The following is a 25,801-nucleotide window of genomic DNA, read 5'->3' as shown; positions in this document are numbered from 1 at the left end:
GAACCTCGTTCTCGGAAAGATTAATAAGGAAGGCGTCTTAGCTTTTGCTTGCTTACCCCAAGTTTTAGCTCGGTTTTTTTTTCTTTATTGGCTGGCATTGAGTTGCTTTCTTTCGCAAAAGAAATTCGGTGTCATGTGTCGGTCGCCCATGAAAGGAAAGTCGCGTACATGAAGGCTGAGTGATTGCAGAATAGATTTGGCAAAAATAAAAATAAAATAAAACTTATGCGATTCGTCTTGCGAAAGATAGAAAGTTTGGCATAATAAACGTGAACGGCAGGATTCGAACCTGCGCGGGCAGAGCCCACATGATTTCTAGTCATGCCCGATAACCACTCCGGCACGTCCACCTGATTGTGCTCTTTCTGCCAAGTTTACATATATCTTCGATAAATTTACGTAATAACTTTCCCCGCTGCGCAAGTCACAATGAGGCATAGACAAGAGCTATGTAACACCAACACGAAATGACGTGACACGCGACACGACACGACACGCCGACACGTCATTTCTTAGAAATAGAGAATTTCGACACGTTCCGACACGTTATATATTAATATATAAAAATGAATAAATAAATAAAAATAGCCTAGAATTAATTTACACGAAAAATATTAAATAATATCATTCATTATTTTAATTTGTTACAATAATACACAAAACTTAGAGGAAAAAACGTTGTTTAAAGAAAAATGCTGAAATGATATTTTTAAATTTATTTATTTATCATATATAGCATTTTTTATTACTTCTTTCATAGTAAAAGACTTTTTTTTTTTAAAAATAAAACAATTCTAAAAAAAACTGAAAAAATGACCCCATGCGTGTATATTTATAGCAATTTTATTACTTCTTTTATTACTTCTTTGTGTATATTTATATTTTGACCCCTCAAGTATTATAAATTTTTAAAATTGACCCCGTGCGTGTCAAAATCGCGTGTCGGAGCGTGTCGGAAAGAGTTGACCACGTGTCGGATTTTTCGACACTCGTTGACCGCGTGTCGGGACATGTCGGAGCGTGTCGGACACGACATGAAGGCTTCCGGAGAGTGTCCGTGCTACATAGGACAAGAGTAGAAAGTAAGGATGGTTGGTTTCAAGGTAATCTGATTATGATCTCGAAACCTAAAATCAGATTGCGCAGGATCGATTCATGGTTTGTGAAATTAGGAATCGACCCACCTAGCTTAAGAATTGGCAGTGTTTTCTTTACCTTTTTTTTTTTGCCTATTCCTTATAAGGAAAGAGTAGAAATGATTCAAAAGGAGAATAAAACAACTATCTCTATAAGGTAATTATGAGTGTAACTGGGGGTTTGCCGAATAAATTATAATACTTAGGGGTTGGTTTGGTTCGGTCTTGCCATTGGAACAAGGAATTGGACTAATTTTCGCATAAACCGTTTAGGAATCGGTTAATTCGATTTGATTCCAAATTTAACTCGGAATTGAAGCTCAAGCCTATTAAAGGGTTTCGATGTGAAACTTGTGTTGTGCCAAGGGGACTAATAAAGCTTATCTTCACATCAAAAATTAATAATAGCTAAATGGACTCCGGCCCTTACATGAGACGAAGCAAATGGACTCAACCAATATATCACAAGGCATTTGGGAAAGTAACATTTGGAGAAAATGTAAGCAAAATTTATAAACTTACAACTTTGCAAAATTTCCAAACTTACAACTTCCTCTCTCTCTCTCATCTAGATAACTACAAGTCTCGTACAAGCGATGTGAACCGTCGCAAAACATTTACATAACGTGCATTCTGGTTAAAATACATTTAAATTCGAAAAAAAAAAGTTTTACTATGATCAATTTATCTTTCCACGACACATGCCTCACATCTGTCAGTGTCCGCTTCACGCCGTAGCCCCAAGCGAATATTATATATCCATCTACTAAAGTAAAAAGATTCAGGGCCTGTTTGGCAACTTACCAAACAGTGCTAGATTCTGATTTTTTGTTCCCAGAATCAGTTTGGAACGAGAATCGCGTTTGGTAAACTTTTTGTTCCCGGGAACGATTTTGGACAAGATTTGAGAATAATTTTTTTTTGATTCTACGTTCGAGAATCGAAAAAGAATCAAAATGGTAAAACCCTTGTTATTCTCTTTCAACATCTCGGTTCCGTTCACCATCGCCCGCCGCCGTCGATCGGCCGGTCCGCCGCCGTCGGTCGCCCGTCACCGGGGGGCGGGTCCGGCGAGAGCTCGCCGGAGGCAAGCCTAGCCACCGGCGAGGCCAACTCCGCCACCACCGCGGCCGGGCGAGCCTCGCCGGCGGTAGGGCGAGCCTCGCCAACTGCCGGTGAGGCTCGCCTGGCCATCCCGGCGAGGCTCGGCCCCACCGGATCCCGGTTGCCGGCGAGGCTCGGCCCCACCCATCCCGCCACCGGCGAGGCTCGGCCGACGAAGGCCGACCTCGCCGAGGGTCAAGGCGACGCTCCGGTGAGTGTCACCGAGCCTCGTCGGCCGGTTGCCGGTTCGGCGGCGACCGGCCAAATGAAGAAGAAGAATAATAGGAAAAAGGGGAAAAAAGAAAAAAAAAAAAAAAGGAAAAAGAAAAGAAAAAAGTAAAAAAGTAAAGAAATTATATAAAATTTATTTAAAAATCAAAAGAAATTAATACTGAACGCACTTATTCAAACGCATTACATTCCCCTAATAAAAAAATTTGAATAGTTTCTAATCGCAAACGCGCTTTTTTACTCGCCAAAGATAACTCGGTACTTACAAGCGATGTGAATATAATAAAAAATAATCATTTCAGTCGAATCGGTTCAGTGTCCACTTCAACAGAAGCGTTATCAAACGCGCCTCAGTGTCACTCTGCCAAAAACCTCGTGTAACCCCATGTAGGGGGTTGCTAAACCTCCCTTCGCCATGCCTTGATCCACAAGCATATCATCGTGGGCTTGGGCTGCCGCCGCTGCCGTCCGTTTGTCCAGACAAATCGTCAAAGCATATTCTCCGCAGCAACAACACACTCCTCTCCCTTCTTTTCTCGTAATAAAAAGGAAAGAAAGACAAAAGACGGGCGGTGACGGAAACACGTAATCGAAAAGCCGAAGGAAAAACTCAGCACTTCGAGAAGAAACCAAAAGCCTCCTTCCTCCGCCCGACTACAATGCAGCAGCCGCCGCCCCACCCCCACCCCCACCACCACCACCACCACCCCCAATCCGACCCCTCCGCCGCCGCCGCCGACCACCCCCAGCTCCCCACCATCAAGATCCACCACCCCTCCTCCCCCGCCACCACCACTCCTCCGCCACCCCCACCGCCGGCGCCAACCGCAAGATCGGCGTCGCCGTCGACCTCTCCGACGAGAGCGCCTACGCCGTCCGCTGGGCCGTCCACCACTACCTCCGCCCCGGCGACGCCGTCATACTGCTCCACGTCAGCCCCACCTCCGTCCTCTTCGGCGCCGACTGGGGCCCCCTCCCCCACCTCCCCTCCTCCGCCTCCTCCGCCTCCGCCTCCCCCGATCACCCCCTCAACCCAAACCCTAACCCTAATCCTAACAACCCGGCCCGCCCCGAGGAGGTCCAGAAGTCCCAGGACGACTTCGACGCCTTCACCAGCGCCAAGGTCGCCGATCTCGCCAAGCCCTTGAAGGACGCCCAGATACCCTACAAGATCCACATAGTCAAGGACCACGACATGAAGGAGAGGCTCTGCTTGGAGGTCGAGAGGTTGGGCTTGAGCGCCGTGATCATGGGCAGCCGCGGGTTCGGCGCCGCCCGGCGGGGGAGCGACGGCAGGCTTGGGAGTGTCAGTGATTACTGCGTGCATCACTGCGTCTGTCCTGTTGTGGTGGTCAGATACCCCGATGAGAAAGACGGCGGGAATGGCGGCGATCCCATCGTCGCCGTGAATGAGGTCGCCGAGGAGGAGGACGAGGTGGCCGTGAGTGTGGCCAGACACGAGCAGAAGCAGAAAGGTTAAATTGCGAAATTCCGCATTTCTCGTGTTAATCGATCACGATGATGATGATGCTGATGCTGATATTTCCTGTTGAGATGAATCGCGACGGGCGTGGGGTTGTGTGCTTGTGTTTTATGTATAGCTTGAAAAAAAATTGCAGCTTGCACCTTTGCTGTCACTGTCGACTGAATAATGCTGTGTCCATCTCTTTTGATGTTTGCTTTTCTGTGATGTCGTCCTTGCACTGTTATCGGCTATCTTTCTTGCTTCCTGGTTTGAAGTTAAGTCAGAAAGGCTAGTGATGAGGTGTGTGCACCTGTTGATCGTTCTATTTAGCACGGATAGTTTGCTACTTTATGGATAGTGTTGTGTCCTGGAACTCCGGCAAGCTTAAATTATGTTGTTCGGGTGCTGCTTGTGCTTTGAAAAGGCCGCAGCTTGTATGCTATAGGAACTTTGGCTTTGATTGCGAATGCTCTCATGATGTTGATTCCTGTCCCCATGCTTTAAATAGGTTTTTTCTATGTGTTAGAGACAATTTCTCCACTGGAACTTTTCGAAGGTACAAAATTAATTGAGGTTCTGCACAATCCGAGCGGAGTTTTGATCCGTTCTTTAACTTATTTTGGTGCAATTTGGGGGTATTAGGGATTTTGAAATCTTTCTGCCTTGAGTAGAGACAAGAGATGCAGAGTCTAATATTTGAGGTAAAAGTAAGAAGATTGTTCTTTGCCAGACCAAAGTGAGGTTTTAGGTTTTTGCATTTTGAGTTTGATGTTTTCTCCGAGTCTATAAGTGAGCAATGTTAGACTAGCATGATGGCATATTTAATATTTTATATAGATAGCCTGACTTTTTATAGGAGAATGGAAGAGTCATCACTTGGACCTTATGATGTAATTGTGTGCTCTGTTCCAAGTGACGTGCATTTGCAGTTTATACTTACTAGCGTCTATTGATTTTTCATTTGATTAGTTCTTAAGAGTTTTTTGTTTGATTCTACTGAGAAAGTTCGTTTGTAGTCAGTTTCATCTCCTTGGTGAATATCTCTGATAAACCTTTTGAGCAGAGACAATTATTAACTTATTGTTGCGATAGATTGGTTTGGTGGACGAGAGTTTTAGTGGAAGGCCTTCGCATCCCTGCTATCTTGTTTGATTTTGGGTTTAGGACTTTTGATCCTTGCTTAAACTATACCGATTCATTCCCGTGATTATGTTTTTTCTTCCAATTAGTGGACCCTTTCCTTAAGGGGATTTGTGTTGGTTTAGAGATGAGGTCTTTGGTCTGCCAATTTTCATATAGGATGTGAAGAGCAACTCCTGGTGACTTATCTGGCAGAATTTGACTCACTAAGTTTTATTGTTCTGGGGAAAAACTATATAAGTTTCCAGTATATTTGTGCTTTAAATTCCTAAAAGATAATTTGAAACTTCAGAACCATCTATTTACACACCAGATACTTCTCTGTCAAATGTAAAATTTCAGGAAGTTTTAGATATCCTTCGTGCTGTCTAGCCTTATGGGATTTCTTTTAGGTTCTGCTGTGATTGTGTAGTCTTTATATTGTTGAAGTGCTTAAGTTGTCCACCTTAAATACTGTTAGAGCTATTCAAGGGGCCTGCTGGTCGGGCAAGAGAATATACCGGTTAATCACTGTAGCTGCCATCCATGCATCCTGCACTCAGCAGCATACATCATGCAAAGATAATTTGCTGCCTGAAGGGGCAGTGTGCTGCTGTTGCCACATGTCTAAGTTGCAACGGTGGAAGTTCTAGTTTCCTTGAGGAGTGGAGATGTCTACTAAAGAAGTAGTGAAGGTCAGGTCGCTAATTTCCTTAACCGACTGTTTTTGCCAAGTCTGGATGATAAATCCAGCTACGGAGTCATAAGGAACACCATGTAGTATATTCACATTTATATATCCTTATGTGCTGTTAACCAACTCAATAGGTTCCTCTTATTGAGAAGCTGCCATAGACCATAGTAATCTGTGTTTCCCATTTGGTGCCATTTGCAGTCATACTATCTGGGAAATCACAAGGAGAATTAAAAATTTTGTCTAATACACTAGCATCGTAAAGTTTATGTTGGTCTTTTTTCTTATTTAGGCCACGCTTCTTTTGAGCAAAACGGTATGAAGGCAGGTTCTATAAAATGTGTGGTTTTGTCCACTGGTGGTGTGTTATACTTGACTTGTTATGTTGGTTGCCATGCTACATAATTTCATCTCCAGCTATGAGACTTTGCTGAAACTGCAGTTTCTCTCTCTCGGTGTTTGAGTGTGGCTTCACTTTCTTTGCAACAAAAGTAGGTGAGTGGTAGGTGCTTTGGCTCCGAAGATGACGTGTGTAAAGAATTTCCTGATTATCTTGCTGGCGGTGCAATTTTACATGATTTACTGAGTGCTTGATTTGCTGGTTGGTCAAATGGGATTTGCTTTTAAGATTTGTTAGCTGTTCACATGACCGCTACTTGTAGTCCAATTCTCATGACTGACATCACTTTTTAACATGTAATGTTGCAGATGCTTAGCGTCAACCACTAGCGACGCTTGGATGACATATGTGCTGGTATGCTTCTTTAGATTGAACATCATACTTGCAGTTCCTTCTTTGGTTTTCTGGTTTGGCTATTTCTTTTAGACTCAGAGGTTACTGTAGTCTCACTTCACAACCTTTTATTGCTATTTGATGACCAATTTCATGCGATGATACAGGGGTCACAATCATGCCTGCAATTTAGATTTCACAAGCGGCTGAACTGTTTCTTCCGCCACTCTCCAATGGGATGTGATAGCTAATTATAAGAGCATAGCTGAACCGATGAGGAATTAAAGAATGAGATGAATCTTGCTGTGTAAACGGTGTAAAATTTGATTGCTCGCTTCTGGCCTTTGTTTTGTATGGACTTGGGAGTTTTGGATGAAGAACTAGTGTGCTTTTGAGGTTCAAGATAATGTTGTGTGGGGCGTCGGGGTGTTCGACCTATTTGTGATACAAACATTATATCGGTTTCTATGTTAAGAATTGTTTTCCCAACTAGCTCTATTTTTGGTTGCCAAGTTAAGGTAATTTGGGTTATTCCTTAAGATGCAAATTAGCGTATGCTGTTATTGCCTGAGACGTTGAATAAATTTTTTCAGATACTAGGCTAACTCGTGCAGAAACCAATTGGGCCGTGGACCTTTCTGGATAACTGGCTTGTGTCCCTCTATTACCTTTTGAACTCTCCATGTTTGACCTGAGGAATGCAAGAAGCTCTCAAAAGCCACTGGATTTCGAAAAATTCTTAAATGATCTTGGTGCATTTGATGTGTATGAACCCGCATGATCTAAGAGGTGACACATCGAGTAACCGATTGTCTTATGATTCTACGCAGACATATATTGTTGGAAGCCGTGTTGAAAAAATCATCGATTGATAAATGGTCTCGCGGTAGTCTTGCTTGCTTCTTCTTTCGACACCTTGAGCATGTTATCTTGTGATCTTTTGTGCCCTTCATTTCCTGGACAATTTATGCTCAAGCCAACATATCATGAGCGATGTGAATTAGAGGACTTCGAGCTCTCGCTTTACGTGTTAAGCGGTTACAGACTACAGTTAGGACAGCAGAATTTTGACAATATTTTGGGAATTCTTAAGGACGCGCTTGTCGGTTTTCAACAACTCTGGCTTTATTCAGCAAGAGGTGAATTTACATCTCGAGAAAGCGAACTTCGGTAACACGGTGATGTTGGAAAACGCTTGCAGGAATCTCGGACCGCTACTACTTTCTGCCGTTTCGGAAAGATTGTCAAAACTTATCTTTCATTTCACGGTGAGTTTCCGTCGGTCTCATGGATTTGGGCTCTAATGTACGCAAGTTTCCACTGCAGAGTCCAATCCAAGAAGTATCGTTGGCGAAGTCAAACCCGCTATTCCCGTCGTTTAAGCAAAAAAATAAAAAATAAATAAAAAAGAGAAGAGGAAAGGAATGCTTGGACTTAATCCGACAAGGGCGTGCGTTAGTTAGATACGTGCGGACGATAGTCAGATCATTGGTCCTAATTTCACAGCACATCCCTTTTGAAATTCTTCCAAGCTGCTTCGTCCGATGTGATGGACCATGACAAAGCGCCCGCTCATTCGCTTTTTATTTATTTATTTATTATTTTTCTTATTTTTGTTTTACAATTTTTACAATTTCGGTGACTAATGTAGATAAGCACGAATTTAACTCTAGACCATTAGTCTCATCCAGAGCTGTATTAGACGATAAACGAGACTAAAATTGCCTGCCTCCCCAAGAGGAGAATATCTTTCGGCCACGCGATTACTAAATCCCAGGATTGGATCCAAAGCGTGGGTGCAACGTTGACCGACGAAGAGAGAGAGAGAACCATCGTTATTTAATATTTTAAGAAATGACCATGTGGTTTCTCTATTCTTAAAATGAATTATTTGTCAAGCTCAAACGTTTCTCACGGAGAAGCTTTTGATTAGTTTCTTTCCAAGTCGAGTAACATGCACGGAGCAGCAAAAGTCATATTTTTCAATCTAGGACAACAACCATATTTAGCCTCGACCAATAGAAGGAGAAATAGCTCGGCACTGAACCACCAGAACACCCGCTGACATCGGAATTACTCGGCGCAGGCATGGAGCACATATCAATCAGTCAATCGGTTCACCGGCCGAAAACATAGAGATGCCTTGCTACTGGACCCACGGGCGTTGATTCATTCTTTTCTATTGTTGTAGAAAAGAATTAAAGATGTTCTAATCCGGCAATTGGTTCGACTTCTCCTCTTCCTCTAAGCTTTGGATATTAATTTTGCAGTTGGATCCTTCATTTAATCTCTTTCGCTCCTTTGCTCGGTAAAGAACTTGACCTGGAAAAACCCTCCATGGGGTTCGACCCATACCAGATGAGAGCATCCCGAAGTGGTTGCTCTTCTAAATTTATAGACTAAATCGCGGTCTTCCGAGCATTTCTTCATATAGACTTCTTCATAACACGAAGGGAAAAGGACAAGTAGATGAACTACAAACGAGGTTGACTTTTTTGTGAAAGAGGGGAAGAAGAAAATCAGCAAATTACAAAAACCCACTTCACGGCTCCAACCACAGCCACTGATCGCGTTGAATTGCCACTTCTTCATACCTTATCGTCACTTCTCTTGACCGGTGATTTCTAGCAACAATCATTATATCGAACGCTTCGTAGCAGGACGAGGGAGAAAGCAAAGCACACGAGATGGACTAGAACTCGATGAATTTAATGCACTTGCTGCGAAAGTAACAGGAAGAGAAGTCCTCCCTTGTTGTCAAGACATATAATTTATGTGTGTGGTCAGGAATTAGCAAGAGAGGGGTCATCAAACAACCGGACGCGGATTCGGTGGGGGCGGGATGGTCAATCGAATCAGGGGCTCCGCCGATACCCGCTCAGCCTGCAGATGCTGGAGACGGCCGCGGCGGCATTGGCTTCCGTGGCGGCGCTCCTTTGCAGCCTCTTCAGGGCGTTCATCAGCGACTCTGCTCCCGCACGTCCGCCGCTCGTCGCGATCGGATTCGTCTCGACGGCCGCCCTTCGCTGCTTCGTCGGCCTGGTTAACAAGGCCGAGGAAGAGGCCGCTTCCTCGTGATCTAATGTTCCCGAGTTCAATCCAGACGAGACGCAGCCGACTTCATCCTGCGATCCGGTCAAAAATTCACACAAAACTCAGCCACAGCTTCGTGCCTCAAGCATGTTGGTTCCATAATCTTTTTAACCGAAAAAACAAAGATAACACAGAAATTTTGCAAGAAATCGATCAATTTCGGAAGCATGTTTTGACTATATCCGAAGCTTCCGGGTGCTTGAAGTGTGATTGAAGCAGAGGACAATGATGCGGGAACAGAGATTAGGCGAAAGAAAAAATGAAGAGACATACGTCAGAGTCGAGATCTTCGCTTTGTCGCTGCCGCTTCATCCTCAATCCACCGCGGGCAATCGTTTCGGCGAAGAGCCCATCGCCTGCGACCGCGATAGACCTACTGGTAGATTCACCTTCGGTGCTCGAAGAAGCCGCCGGAGGCGGCGAATCGCACGACCACGGAACCACCTGATTCTCTCCGTCTTCTTCTTCCTCTTCATCGTCGATCTCCTCCTCCTCCTCCTCCTCCTCATCTTCGTCTTCGTCACCATAGTCATCGTCAACGAGCACCTCGTTCACGTCGTTGTCGTCGTAATCCTCCGCCTCCTCCTCGCCGCCCCCCGGAGCTCCGGGCCCCGCCTTCCGTCGCAGATCCGGCGGCAGCACTCGCACACCGAGACCGTGGGGCCGAGCTTCGGCCCCGAGGCCTTCCACGGGGTCGGGGACTGGCACACGTGGCAGAGGAGGGCCCGGGCGTGCTTCGCCACCAGGAAGTTGGCGCCGTGCACCTTCTCGTCGCAGCCCCAGCACAGGCTCGCCTGGTCCGACTCGCAGTGCATTGTCGCCCGCCGATCGCACAGCTCGCACCGCCTCTCCATTCCCCCTCCCTCCCTCCCTCCCTCTCGCTCCGCAACGCCCCCTTCCCTCGCCGGTTCCGACGCGCGCTCCGGCCCCGGCTCCGGCTCCGAACTCCTCTCGCCGCCGGCGATGGTGATGCTCGGTAGAAGACGAGGTTGAAGAAGATCGTAGAGGAAAGTTTTGCGCTGAGCTTCGACGGATTACGGGGAAAAGCGGACCTAAAATCCAGGGATTCTTCTACTGCTCCCGAGGGGCAGCTTCGTCATTTCAGGGGCGGCGGATGCGGGGCGGAAGGAGGAAAAAAAAAAAAAATCTTTTACCCGTCTCTCGCAATCCCTTGCCTGTCTTTCGAAAAACCAACCGACCGCGGAGAGTAGGGGGGGAGCTCTGATCGTGTGGAGGTGGGGCGCACCCAGTCTCCCCCGTCTCCACCACTATTTTCTCGCCTCGTGGCACGCGGGGTTGGACCCGGTTGACGGAGCGTGGGAACGGAGGGCGCGCGGATCCTTCACGCACGCGCTCGGGCGACCCCGAGCGGCTGGGCTCCCGCCACGTCGACCTCGGGAGCGCCACGTGTCTTCCGAAGGCGCAGGGAAATATCGCTCTTCGGTTCCGAATTAAAAGTGAGGGTTTGACGAGGAACAGAATGTTAGTGGATAAATGGATTCCCGGTTCAAGAGGAAACGTAAACGGCTTAAGACTTAAATTTGAATTTTCAGAGTGGCTTATTTCACTGAAAATATAAAATTAAGAAATTTTTTGATAAATAATCATTTAGTCACTTATAAATTATAATTTTTTATTAATAATGAAAACATTCTCTATTAATTAATATTTCTGTAGTTCGTCGAATTTATTAGAAGAAATTGACTCGCACAGCAAGAGAAAGAAAAGTAGGAATTGACTCGGAGGAAGGAGGTGGCTTCAAATCGTGGATGACAGCTAAATTCGGGGCGTAAATTGCAAAAAGATTTTTCCTCTGGAGGTTGAGATATTTTTCGAATTTTGAGGACGAGAAAAGAGTGAGGTGGAGAGCGAGTGCGGGGGTCGTACCCTGAAGATTCGCGGACTGCCTACGTGGAGGATCTGAGGCCACAATGGTCCGGGGGAGCCACGTGAAACCCACCTGGGCTGGATCGGCGCGCCTGACGTGTCTTTCGAGGCCCATCTCGCCTCGTTTATCCACACAACACCACGCCACCCCCCGGGGCCTAGCCCTTCGCGATCCAATTATTTTTCCCCGTCCTTTTTTTTCTTATAATATTCTGATTTTCATATATATTTTATTTAGCTTATCATCTGGAAGAATAGAAAAAGGATATTATAAGTTCGTAGACCCTGGACCGCATCATCGCAGAATGAGCACGGAATGCGAGCGGTGCTCGTGGATCGACTCGCCATACGTGGCAATGCGTACTAAATGTGACAATAGGTGACATTATCTCCGTACTAAATCCGTCAAAATAAGTCATAATCTCATTTCTCAACTTATATTTAAAAATTTGAATTGTTAGAGGAGTTATTTATAATTATATGATTCTCTTTTCATTTTTTTATTCTCACTCGATTTGTGCTTATTCAGTTATACTTTCATTTTAGTTTTGACATGAGTCATTAAATTTGAGTTAAACAGATGAATTTAGGTCGGATCATCATGTTTCTCGAAATTAGAAGGGCCTAACCATGCATATTTTAATCGGGGCTTGGAATGGATAAGGCGCGACTCTGGCAGTGTTGATTAAAGTTAACGAAGGAGATTAAGATACAACCCTTATCGTGAGGCTCGCGTGCCATCACCTGGCAGCTCTCCGCCCTTTACGTCCTTGGGGAAGCGCGATGATTGATGATGCGGTGGAGCGATGATGGGTGGGCCGGGGGCAGGGGAGGGTTGCGGGGAGAGAGAGAGCGAGAGAGAGAGAGAGAGGGAGGGATCCGATGACGTGGAGGCGCCCGCCCACGTGAACGAGTCCTACGTGGCAACGCGGGTTCGGACTCCGAGGGGATCCCGCAAGGAGGAGAGAGGGCGGGCGAACGGTGGCCACAAGGTCAGAATACGTGTAGATATGGGACAGAAAGATAGAGATAAAGATAGAGACAGAGAGAGAAATACTCATATAATTTGTGGAGGAGGCATAGAGAGAGAGAGAGAGAGAGAGAGAGAGAGAGAGAGAGTGAAGGTTTGGGGGGTTCTCTGCATGGAGACTGGAATCCGAAGAGCGAGGGTGAGGGAATGCGGGGTCGGGGGGGCGACGCTTTTCGACGAGTTGACGCGATCGTGGTCATGGGCGAGGGAAGCGGGGGGCCCGCGGGGCTGTCTTGTTGATCAGGTTTTTGATGTGAGGATTGATTGGAGTTTTGTGCATGCAAGGTTATGGAAAATGTGGACATTTCTTCTTTTTGACGGGGAGAACGGATTGGATGGAGAGAACGTGGACACGGGAGGCGGAGGGGGGACCCGGGGAGACGTGCGTGCTCTGCCGCTCGGATCGGTTGGTTTTTGTCCATGGGGGGCGCCCCAACCACCACCGTCGCTCCGCTCGAATGGGGCCCGTTTCGAATAGAAGAGGAGTGCGAATTCGAACTCTGCCCAACAATTTTGCTCCATTACTCGAGAAATGTGAATATTTTTAGGTTATGCGCATATCGGATGAAAACTCCTGAAATTTACACTCTCAATTATTCATGCATCCGCATTTTGAAGATTTGAGATTTGACGACATCATCCTATTAAGCCTCCATTTGTTTACTGAAAAGCGTTATATGTTTTTGACAAATGTTTTTCATGAAATCATTTTAAAAAAAAACGATAATTTTTTTTTTCAATTTTTGGCTAAAGTCTGAAATAAGATTGGAAAATATTGTTTGTCTTTAAAAATGAAAATAAATACAAATATATTCTTTTTACGTTAGTAACTTTGCGTATCGTTTGTTGTGGAACTAGACATGAGGATTGAGATCCTAGTCTAGCTTTGTTTAACCCCCAACACCAGGTAAGGCTACTTAGGTCGTGAGCAATAGCATAAGCACCACTCCTGCTTCCACAGTTGAAACCAAGAACGCAATGCTTGTGCACCACTTCTTAGTGCCCCAACTTGGGTCCCTGACGACCAAGCTCACGTCCTCGGCGACCAAGCTTTAGGTCCACTGAAGGCTGGGCCAAGGACCCTTATGCCAATGCTCGAGGCTTGGCCTCATCAGAACCAAGCCTAGCGTAGATAGGCAATGGCACCAAGGTCTCAAGCCTTGGCCTCGATGGACTTGGGCTTAAGTGCGGGGATCAAAGCATAGGCACTAAGTCTTGGGCCCGTCATTGATGGAACTAGGTACAAACGCTAGGGTGATGGGTCTCGACCTCAATGGACTCGAACACAAGCATAGGGATCTCGGGCCTAGGCGTTGGGGACCCGAGCACAATCATCAAGGTCTCAAGCTTGGGTTTAATGGACTCAACCCTAGTGTTGAGGCACTAGGCACGAGCACCACTTGGGCTCGGCCTCAATAGATCTAGGCTCGAGTGTTGAATACTTGGGCTTGACCTTAATGGACTCAACCACGGGCGGGCACCAACACCGCGAACTTGGTCTTGGGCATGAGGACTCAAGCATGGGCATCGGGGTTGCGGATTTGGCTTTAATGGATTTGGGCTTGGGTACCTAGTCATGGATGCTAGGGCCTTAGGAATGAGTTTTAGGGTTCCTAAGCCCTAATGCAAAGTTTCTAATCCAAATGCCAAAATCTAGTCATATATTTGAAAAACGATTTCTGAATTTTTAAAGAGAAAATCATTTTCCTACATTTAACATATATTTTCTATTAATAATCAAAAAAACATTTTCCATCGACTCATTTTTCAAAGCAATCCAAATGACGGAATATGAGATTTTTTTTTTTTTTTTTTTTTATAAACAGAGCCTCACTATCATTTTACTAGAAATACTACACATTTTTTGTGTTGGGCCCAATCTCACCTGTGTATGTGCGGGCGGGTGCATGACTCCATGAGCACACATGAAGGACACAGAGGCACAAGTTGAGCATCGACGACCGCTTCCGATGGGTTACAGATCCTAAATGGATTATGCCTTGCAGCGTGCCTAGCTTTTATCTAAATCCTAAATGAATCATATCTTGTAGCGTGTGTTGTTTCATGGGTCACTAGAGTTGGACAACTATCCATTTGACATCACCCATATCAAATCGAAGGTCATCATCATCATCTGGCCGATTCATCACAGCTACAAGATTTTCATTTCTTTGCATTTATGTCAAGGATTCACATAACGCGATGTAGCTTGGTCATGACATGACGTGACTTAGTAATCTAATCTCTCTTAGACTTTCGCATATACCTCTTTTCTTTTCTTTTCCTTTCCTTTTTTTTTTTTTCTGGCTAACTACGTCCATCGCCATATCTCTGTCTTGAACATAATTAGCAACCGATTAACTCACAACTTTACAAGAACCAATGTTCAAGTAGTGCATCGAAACAGTCATCAATCGTGCAGATCGCGATTAAGCTCTGTTTGATCGAATGGCTTCTCCGACAAGATGTGGCCGTCCGCATAGGCTTGACCATTTGAAGTTCTCTTGGACTTGGTGGCCCACGGCCCACAATCATATCATCCCAGTCTCCATTGATTCCTGGGTCTTCGCCTTTCATCCATTTACGTCCTCCGCCATTTCTTTTTCTCATAGAAATGCACAGATGTCACTAGGGAGCACCAGTGATTTTTCAGCTCTAATGACCCGTCCCCGCTTCACGTGGTCCAAACTAGTGAAATAGCACTCGGAGCGGTACTGCTTGGCGATGATTCTGTCCATCTGCGATGTGTGATGCATAATTCGATTCCTTCCCACCCATTTATCATCTATAAGGATGCCGATAGAGCTGCAAATTATCTGAACCCTCTCGCTTGGGTGACCACTTCCGATCCTTGTTGGATAAGCTTGGACTTTCTAGCCTTGAATCACCTCGTATAAGATAGTGACCATGAAGGGAGGGGCATTTTTCTCATGAACACATCACAATCGCTCTTCGATGATCTCATCTGAGGGGAAACTTGAGGGTGTTACCCCTACAAAGCCTACCTTAAAATAATTTTTATCAAGTGGTGCCAATTAACGTTTTGCTTTCCCCAAAATATGGGTACTTGTTATAACTCGCTTTTCTTTCATTATCGTTCGGCTTGTCAAATTTCAGTGCATCATACTAAGTATATGACTTGTAGGACGAAATCCTAGTTCAGCAACCCATTTTCGTGTCCTTTTTCTTATGAAAGCGCAGAAAAGACGCCAAGACGCCCAAGGTAATTATTTCAGCCGTGATATTCCCGCATAGTGTTGGGCAATAAACGATTAGTGCTGGGAGATAATTTCACTTTATAGAATATACTTAGGGCATTATTTTATTGAAGAGAATAGCAACATTGAACATTTAGATGTAATTTGAATGATCTAAGATAAAACTCTAAATTACAGATCAAATATTCATTTCTTTGTAGTATTTGGTGGCATCATTTTCATACTCGTCATAAGTAATTTTGTTGCATCTTGGTTGGCTTTTGAGTTATCGATACGAAATTGAATATGCATACGAGGGTCATACTTGAGAAATATCGGACTGATTTAGTTTATGGACGATGTGGTGGACATAGCCGATTATGGTGAAGAAACTGTGCGGGAACCTATGCCTTTTAGTTTTAGAGATAGCAAGTGTGGGCCCCAAATGTTTAAAATGTGATTGGTCTAGTCAGGCTTAGTGGTGACATGTTCAATCGTCTATGTGATGCTCACTGGACTTGAAGTTGACTCACTAAATCGTCGGGAAGCAAATCAGTTGAACCGCAAGAAAAATAACTGGGAATGAGAAAACAAACCAAGTACTTTTTCTCTGTTAAATTAAAGCAAATGTCGCCCAATATCATAAATCCTATATCAACCTTACCACTCATTACGCTCGTATTACATTGGCGGGAATCCAATACCTCAAAGACTTATAAATTTCTTACATAGAACTTAGAAGAATAGACTCGAGCATATAGAAGTTGTCAAGTCAACAACAATATGTGAGAGGATATATGTTAAATTAAGCATAGCCCCCTTCGAATAATTAATGTGGATGATTCTGTAATACTTTCATAACTTGATATTTAATTTTTTTTAATAATAAATACATATTAAATTTTACATTCTAATGAAGCATAGTCACCCTTTAGCAATATCTCGAGGATAAAGTATTAGGCTTTTATTGTCCGTCCCAACAATCCTTGTTGCTTTTTCTTCTTTCCATTGAAAATGAGAATGTAATTTTTTTTTTTTTTTTGGTAAATCAGGGTCACAAGTGTAGAAACCTGATTAGTTCCCTGAAGATCAATGAATCACTTTATAAAACTCATGAACTTGTTAAATCTGGGCCATTAACTTGTGCATGCAGCATTGAGATAGAACAATTTAGATAAAGATGGTGAGATTTAAACATCATCTCCAAGCTCCAAGGTAAAAATCCCCATAAGATAATTGACAGACTTTGAAGTTTGAACTCAATGGACCAACAAAATTATGAGCATGTTTTGTTGCATATCAAGACGAATGTTGCATTGAGAGTGTAAAGAATGACAACTGAATTAGCATCTAATTTTTTTTTCATAATTGGATTCAGTTAGTAAATGTGGCACGAGATGCAATTAAGTGTGAAATACAAATACGATTAGATGTAGAGAATGACAACATAACTAGATCACTACTTGTCACTAACACCCGATGGCCTCGATCACCTTCATCTGTAAGGAGTGACTCAGCCACTTAGGTAAGTTTCTTCTTCCCATCATGCACTCCACAATATATTCTCTCCTCTTAAATCTCTAACTTGTATATTGGAGCACCAATCGCGGTTAAAAACTCAGATGCCCTAACTCGTATTTGACGGTGTAGGTCCATCTCAAGGTGAGGGCTTCGATGAATTCCTCAAGACAGAATGGTGCATCTACAGGTGACAATTTTTACAAAGCTTATTCGGTGATTTTTTTTTTTTTTTGTGTGACAAATATGATAAATGGAAACCATTAATTTTTTAAAATGAATGAGAAGACCGAAATGTATTGACTTTTATTAATTATAAGATGGAAGTTTGAGCTTAAAGACTAATCCTGGGAAGATCAGTTCTCAGATCTACTTTTTCTAGTTGCGTGATCTTGAAAAAGAGGAAAAAGAAATCATGAGATTCTCCACCGCATGACCCCAGCACATAATAAAAGAGCTCACTACTAGCTTTGGGTAGGGTAGATCCCTCCAAAGATGAGTAAACCATAGTGCTTAATATTAAATGAAAGTCAAATACCAAATGCTAAAAAGTTAGAAAAAAGCAGAAGTAAAACTCACTTTCGAATATGTTGTTTTAAATTGATTTCTATGTAGATCGCCATTAAATTTCTTTCTCTTACCAAAAGAGACGGCCTTCAAAGAAGCAGCATACCCCATAATTCTAGTTCTATCATCAATCGAAAATCAAATATTCCAAAATCAAAATATACACATACACTTTCGGTCTGCGAAAGAGGCATAGAATTAACGAAGTCCAAGATTTCCCATGCTAAAATCTAAGTCCGAAAATATAGGATCAGGTCTTATCCTTCTTTTCTCATTTGATATCACTACAGGAATTGCCAATTTTATTGGCAGCAAGTTTGACAAAAAGCAATAAGGAAAGACTACTACATCATTATCGATATTAAATCCGTTTGTTTCATGAAAAATGAACAATTTAGAAAATATTTTTCTAAAAATGATCTCACATGTATCACTTGAAATAATTAATTGGTGAAAAATATTTTCATTATCGATAATAATTTAAATATAAATATATTTATGGACGATGAAAATATTTTTCATTTAGGTATTTGTGTAAGTGATATTTGTGATTATTTTAAAAAAAATATTTTTCAAAAAATTCATGCTTCACGAAACAAACGGTGCCTTATTTTTATTACTCAAATCATGACGTTATCTACCTCAGCTTGCACCCACTGCTTGGACCCGTCCATCAGCCCAGGGCTCAATCTGAACATAAGGATGCAAAACTCCAGCTGGTTCAGATTGCCATCCCCGTCCAGATCGCCCTCTCGCAGCATGCACACGAACTCCTCGTCGCCCATGTCCTGTAACCCTAGCAGGAAGCTGTTCCTCTTCAGGCTCTCGAACGTGATCAGCCCCTTCTCGCAGTCCATCAGGAGCTGGAACCCGTTGCAGAGCTCGCCGATGAAGCCCTCGGCCCCAAGCCTCACGATCATCGAGGGGAAGTAGTCCTCGAAGTCGACTGCGCTCATCGTGCTCTCGTGAGCGGCCATCGAATGAATATGTATGTTTACCAACGAAAGTGGTCAAGAATTTGGAGTTTTATGAAAGGCTCCGGTGTTCAAATTTACTCAAACGGACAAGGAAGAAAAGGGTCGTGTTGTGTTCTTGGGAAGAGTGGTGGCTGCGATCTCAGTTGGGGAGTGACGGTGTTGAGAGAGAGTAAGGGTTTTTAAATTAGTGAGAGAGAGAGAGAGAGAGAGAGAGAGAGAGAGAGAGAGAGATGGAATGTTCGCGGAAGGAGCCAGGGCCATTTGAAACCAAGGGATAGCAGGTACGAACAGAGGGACTGTGAACGGATTTAATGAAATCTAAGATTGAAAGGGGGAGCTTCGACCATCTTTCATTTTCTGGTTCAACTACCTTTATTTATTTATTTCCGATCTGTTGATCCGTGACGAGGCCTTCTCTTTCCCGGAAGCTGCATGACAGGGTTGAGTCGGATTTACTCTTCTGATGATGGAGCCCACGTCAGCTTTGGTGTTTTCAAGTGTACGGGAGAGGAGTTAATGCGCCTGCACTGAAACTCCGGGAGAGAGCCTGCTGATTTTGCATTTTCTTGGGTCTTTGATTGCCCAATTTATATGCAGTGAACTTATCATTCGAGGCTTTGTTTTTGGGTCTTAAGCTATCTAGTAAGATTGGGTTATGGAAATGGAAATTAATAATTAGGATCGTGTGCTAGGCAAGAAGAAATAATATCTGATGATTCATCACTACTTATATTGATTTCTGAAAAAGAAGAAAATCTGAAGAAAGTAAAGCAATTTTTTTGGCTATTAACTTGATATCCACGAGTAAACATAATCAAGAAGCATGCGGACATTTAAGGGAAGTAGTGTACAGCCATGTTGAGTAGTTGGAGCACCGCATGTATAGTATGCCGTTTGAAACATGATTTGTATTGTGTAATGAAGAAACTGTTTATGTATATGAATGAATCTCTTTATTAGTTGGAGTTCCACCTTACTCAAATGGAGTGAGCATGGATCTTGTGTGCATTCTATGACAACTTAATTGCTAAAACATATGAATGTAAATTTTTGGACACAATATCGGAACTTGGTTCAAGCCTTATAGAAATCTTACTTGGGAATAAAGTAAATATGAACCTTATGTTTGCTCTTACAAGTTTATAATTTTTGAATTGTAACATAGAATAGGCAAAGATCTTTAGCACCAGTTTAATAATAAAATTCACTCTTGCAATTAAATCTTAACTATTTTAAATTTTCTAAAGAACATGAACCAATTAGGAAAGCGAGAAATTAGTATATACAATTTTTATTTTCAAATGAAAGGTGTATCGTAGTAGAATTTTTCTTAAAAATGATCTCAAAAGTAAGAAATATCATTGTGAATGCGCCTATATGATATGAGATTCTTTGGGATCCTTGACTTAAATCACTATAATCATTTTCAACTTTTTTTTTAACATGATCACATGTCATGATCTCAGGGAAATCCCAATTATCTCTCTAGATTTGATAAATCTCTGCCCCACGCTGCATAATGCCAAAATAACATGGCCCAATCAAAGCCCTATCGTTACATTCAAGCCATCCAGTCTACAGATTCATGTCGTTCGTCAAGAACATACCACCAAATCAAACCGGTCCATGCATGCGGTTCTAGGTTTGGCTAGTTGAGGCCATGTTAGACATTATATTCGCTTAATACTGGGTTTCATCTTCGTTTTGGTCCATCGTGATGGTCTTGTATGATTCGTACCAGCCGTATCCTTCACTGTCCTTAGCACTTGCTTGTCGTAGTAGTACAAGCAAGATAGCCACTTGATGGATCGAAGACCTTGGCTTTTCGTGTTCCTAGTCTCTACCCTACCCATTTTATTCGTTAGACAATGAGCTATTTATTCATTGACTTATACTTACCATGAAGTGCTTATAGATATATTCGCTTGTCAATGTTGGTAGGTTATCATACCACATGAGTGACTCGTGCTGCCATTGATAGGTCAATGATCAATCATGACATAAAATTAAACCTCATCTTATGTGCATCTATAATTATTTAAGGAGTATAGCGATAAGTTTCATGTGGATCTCATAAAATCTGATGGTTCATATCAAATTCAGTACATATGGTAGGTTTATTGAACAATTTTTTGGCATGCATAAATTAAGTTCAAAGCAAATAAAAAAGGAAAATAGATGAATAATGATTGGTAACACCATGGCGACGCATGACAATAGAAAGTGTTTTGTACAAACTCATATTATTATTGATGTCGTGTCATTGGATATAATTAATAATAGTGGAAAAATAGGTACCGAGAAACTTGTGTTTGTTATAAGATTCCCAGCGACAACCAAAGCTTTTTCTCACATAAATGTTTATATATTGAGGAATTATAATATGAATGGATGGACGAGAAAGTCTGTGATGGATCTTTTCTTCTCTTTTTTTGGGTTTTGTGCTTCGATTTTCTTTTGAATAAGAGGGCGTGTGATGCTGAGAGCAATGTGAGCGAACATTTTCTCGTGGATCTTTTCAAGTATAAGTTCTCTGATAGAGGAAGTTTCTCTGCAGTTTCCTACAGCTAAAGTACATGCATATAAGCTTCTTGCATGCCTTTTTGGCAGTTCTAATTGTGCTCATTCATTTACAGAGCATCACAGGCACACAAGTTGTCAGTACTAACTATGCATTTCAATTGGAATTCGTGTTGTCCTTAACTTGAGAATGCATCCATCTAAAATCATGACGCATTCCTCTCCATCGTCCATGCAAAATGCCAGCCCTTTTCTTCACGTCCTCTCCTTTGAGAGATTGTCTAATCGGACCACATTAGCAGTAGCACATACATGGTGAGATCCTTAGGTACAGTCAGAGTCCTCTCATTTGAAAGATTGTCTAATCGGATCGCATTAGTAGTAGCATATCCATGGTGAAACCGTTAGGTACAGTGACCTTTAAGTTCCTCCCCCTACTTATTGGGGAATTCTTTCGTTGCATCCTTCATAAATAGAAGAATCCTTTGAATTACTATCATCAACTTGTCCATCCTTATCTTATTTTCCGGTGTAATTGACTGCAGCTCATTGGAGCATTCCTTTTTGACCCTTATCCACTTAGTTTCGCTAGCGTTCATGAGTACTTCCAGTTCTTTCATCACTTTCATGTTCGATATCATAGCATCTCCAATGCTCCATTGCAGTGCTGCCTTTTCTTTCAGAGCCCGTTGAGCTTCCAAGCTCATTCCCCCATCGACCACACCAGCCTCATGAATCTCCCAAGCAAAGTGCTCCCTGATGAGTAGACCTAATAGTATGGAATATAAGTAAGTAATTAACTTTCATTTTATGACTTGGATGCAGGAATTTGTATCAACTTAAAATTTCAATCTACAGTTATTTTGAAATAAGACCCAACACATGCGAACATATGCATATGTACATAGATTTATTATCAACATGTACATGAATTGGAGATTTATGAGCATGAGCTTTAATAGAAATTGGAGATGCACGTACTTCTCGCTTTCACATTCGGTAAGCATGGTGGGTTAGTGCGAGCTTCTACATACTTTTTATCAAATGTCTAAAAATCTGCAGCAAGCTGCTTTTTTGAGCAGAAATATTAACTGCATGTGGCGTGTCAAACCAATTCGTATTCCGTTGAAAATCCGCAATAAGAAATTGGGACTAAGTTTGAGTGGGTTCGGGGAGGCGGGCAGGGTTTGAGCAGAGACATTCCTTGCATGCATTCAGTTTCGCTAGCGTTGATGAGTACTTCCAGTTCTTTCACCACTTTCATGTTCGATATCATAGCATCTCAACTGTTTCATTGCATTGTTGTCTTCCCTTTCAGAGCCCGTTGAGCTTCCGAGCTCATTCCCCTATCGACCACACCAGCCTCATGAATCCCTCCAGCAGAGTGCTCTCTGATGAGCATACCTAATGGCATGTAATATAAATAAGTAATTAACTTTTCATTTTATGATTTGGATGTGGGAATTGGTACCAACTAAAAATTTTGACCTACAATTATTTTGAAATAAGACCCAACACATGCGAACATATGCATATATACATAGATTTATTATCAACATGTACATGAATTGGAGATTTGTGAGCATGAGTTTTAACAGAAATTGAGATACACGTACTTCTTGCTTTCACATTTGGTAGGCATGGCGGGTTAGTGCGAGCTTCTACGTACTTTTTACCAAATGTCTAAAAATCTGCAGCAAACTGCTTTTGAACAGAGACATTCACTGCATGTGGCGTGTTAAACTGATTCGTATTCTATTGAAAATCCGCAATAAGAAATCGGGATTGAGTTTGAGTGGGTTTGGGGAGGCGGGCAGGGTTTGAGCGGAGACATTCCTTGCATGCACTTAGTTTCGCTAGCGTTGATGAGTACTTCCAGTTCTTTTACCACTTTCATGTTCGATATCATAACATCTCCACTGCTCCATTGCATTGCTGCATTCCCTTTCAGAGCTCGTTGAGCTTCCGAGCTCATTCCCCCATCGACCACACTAGCCTCATGAATCCCCCGACAGAGTGCTCCATGATGAGCAGACCTAATAGCATGGAATATAAGTAGGTAATTAACTTTTCATTTTATGACTTGGATGTAGGAATTGGTACCAACTTAAAATTTCGACCTACAATTATTTTGAAATAAACCCAACACGTGCGAACATATGCATATATATATATAGATTTATTATCAACATGTACATGAATTAGAGATTTGTGAGCATGAGTTTTAACATAAATTGGAGATGCATGTACTTCTCCCTTTCACATTCGGTAGGCATGGCGGGTTAGTGAGAGCTTTTACGTATTTTTACCAAATGTCTCAAAATCTGCAGTAAGTTGTTTTTGAGTGTTGACACCTAAATTTTGGCGACCCATTTAGTCATTTATCGCATAAAATCAGAGATTAATTTTAACCCATAAAAAGATATAATTGCATAACATATGGTCATTAGGAGCATATTTCATTTAATTGCATATTTGTTGGGCCGGTGAATGGATGGATTTAAACTTTGGATAAGTGAATAATTCCTCCGCGGTGATTGGTATTACATTTACATGGGTGTCCTAAATTGTTAAAAGTTGATTATGAAATTTCCAGCACATTGGCATTGACATATTTGTGCATTTAAGGGAACGAATGCAAAGGAAGGACAACGTGTAAGCAGCCACCGATTCGTACATGGGGAAGCCCATACATGTGAAGGAAAATTATGCATTTGGCCGTGATTCGGTCAACGTGGGGGCAGAAATTGACCAATATTATTTTAAGAGGAAAGAATTTATGCATGATTCTCTGGTCCGATTCACACAATATGGGCAAATCGCGGAATATTTCAATATGAGCGTAACCCTTTGAGTATTCGCAGCGGCCGATTCTCGTGTTTGCAGGACGTGACTTGGGCTCAAAAGGAAAAGATATATTTGCGTAGCTAAAGGTACAAGTTCCGAAAGAAAAAAAATCAAAGGAATATATTTCAATTCATCCACAATACGAAAGCAGATCACCTTCTCTTCCTGGGGATCCCATGTAGTCTGGCATTTAAAAGGAAGAGCTCTCATGCAAGTTCTGGGGGGTCGGCACTAATATTCTAAAAGGCACGTTGAGAGATTTACACGTGAGAGAGAGAAAAAAGAAGGAACTCTCTCTGCCGAACAGGGAAGGCCACACATAATTGAAGACATGGCCATTGAGAGAGATACACATTGAGAAGAGAGAGTAGAAAAAGGTTTTTCTGGAGGTCTTTCACGGCCCGAAGTCGGTGGAAGCACGGAGAAGAAGAAACAAAAAGAAAAGAGGAAGTGAAGCTTTGAGACACCATTAGCGAGTGGAGATTTGTAGAGATTAAAATATTTGAATCGGGGGCATTATCTCTCGGCAATTCTCACATCTCGGAAGTCACTTCTCCAAGACCAACATCCACAGCACCGGTCCTCGCCAATTCCGCAGCTTTCCGGTGTCTCATCCGGCGCATCCTGCTTCTACCGCATTGATTCCAGCAAGACCACAGCGAGTCTCGATGGCCAGCCGCACTTCCACTAAGATGGCGCGGCCGCTGCTTCTCTTGACCCGTTGCCGGCCCTGCTAAAACAACAACGCTGCTGCCGTGAGACCACACATCGATCTGTTGTCCAGCTATTGCCTCGTTGACGCCGTCCCTGCCTTGCTGATTTGCTTCGAACCAAGAAGGCCCTGCACTATTCGATCCATTCACGAGCCACCGCCATGATCCCATGAATCGCTTCAGATTCATGCCTCCAATTTGAGTTTTCTTTTTATTTATTTTCTCTTGACTACCACTAACCAGGAAGAAAACTTTTAGGAGGCCGCACAATTCGATGGAGGGAACGTTGAGAGAAGAGATAGAGCGAAGGATCCAATAGAGAATAAAAATCGAAGTTCTTTTTGCTCTTTGGGTCCCAATTCTGAGATCGCTCCATCACCGCCTCCCGCGCCAACGAAGACGACGGAGAAGACCTCGTTGGATTACTTGAAAAGAAAGCCCACGACAATCAGATTTCGTGGCTCCCATTAAGGTCCCCTTGGCGATACTTGGAAATCAAAAAGGAATGATGAAAAAATATATATTGCTGAACCATAGCAAAAGTTGCAATCTCCACAGTTTGTAGCAAATTCGGACAATTTTGCAATGCTGGTCCACCTCTTTCTGACGCGTACACGTTGCTCAGCCGCGCCTGACAATTTTATTGTAGATTTTCCAGGTTCTCCTTGAACGTGCACCACAAGAAGCTAAGTTGAACTGAGGCCACGGAGCCCGCAATCTTCCTGAGCCGTTTTCAGGTCTCATAGAGCCCGTTCGGGATCCCATCGCGACAACAACAGCGGAGATCCTTTACCGTGGGCTCTCTTGGCGAGCGCTCCCGTCCCCACAGCTAACCGAGCGCCACCAAAATCCGGTCCCGACATCCAAGTCCGAGCTGTGAGTCTCGCCGAGCATTGCCATATGCGTCGCGAGTAACGTTCGGAGTCCAAATATGGAAGCCAATATTCGAATAGGTAAAAATTTTGTCTAT

The 25,801-nt window shown here is 43.0% G+C and overlaps 3 protein-coding genes and 1 non-coding gene across 4 annotated transcripts; 1 reads left to right on the top strand and 3 right to left on the bottom strand.

The window, feature by feature from the left end:
* Positions 1–268: 268 nt before the first annotated feature.
* On the bottom strand, positions 269–350 carry TRNAS-AGA. The gene has a single exon. It is a non-coding gene; the product is annotated as a tRNA-Ser (tRNA).
* A 2,780-nt stretch (positions 351–3,130) lies between these two features.
* LOC104448384 (universal stress protein PHOS32-like) lies at positions 3,131–6,974 on the top strand. Its single transcript, XM_010062181.3, is given in 4 exon segments — positions 3,131–3,269; positions 3,272–3,946; positions 6,458–6,503; positions 6,650–6,974. Coding segments are annotated over 3 exon segments (822 nt in total). The 3' UTR covers positions 6,466–6,503; positions 6,650–6,974.
* Positions 6,975–8,894: 1,920 nt separating this feature from the next.
* On the bottom strand, positions 8,895–11,577 carry LOC104448383 (homeobox protein ARX). The gene is made up of 3 exons (XM_010062180.3): positions 11,287–11,577; positions 9,849–10,646; positions 8,895–9,607 (listed from the first exon to the last, which is right to left on the bottom strand). The coding sequence occupies exons 1-3, from the start codon at positions 11,575–11,577 to the stop codon at positions 9,338–9,340; spliced, it is 1,359 nt and encodes a 452-aa protein (XP_010060482.2). The 3' UTR covers positions 8,895–9,337.
* Positions 11,578–17,877: 6,300 nt separating this feature from the next.
* On the bottom strand, positions 17,878–19,080 carry LOC104448285 (calcium-binding protein KRP1-like). The gene has a single exon (XM_018875303.2). The coding sequence runs from the start codon at positions 18,749–18,751 to the stop codon at positions 18,395–18,397; it is 357 nt and encodes a 118-aa protein (XP_018730848.1). The 5' UTR covers positions 18,752–19,080; the 3' UTR covers positions 17,878–18,394.
* Between the last annotated feature and the right edge of the window lie 6,721 nt (positions 19,081–25,801).

The sequence above is a fragment of the Eucalyptus grandis genome, chromosome 6, assembly GCF_016545825.1.
Source record: "Eucalyptus grandis isolate ANBG69807.140 chromosome 6, ASM1654582v1, whole genome shotgun sequence".
In the NCBI taxonomy this organism is placed as follows: domain Eukaryota; kingdom Viridiplantae; phylum Streptophyta; class Magnoliopsida; order Myrtales; family Myrtaceae; genus Eucalyptus; species Eucalyptus grandis.
This window is presented reverse-complemented; position numbering and strand designations above follow the sequence as displayed.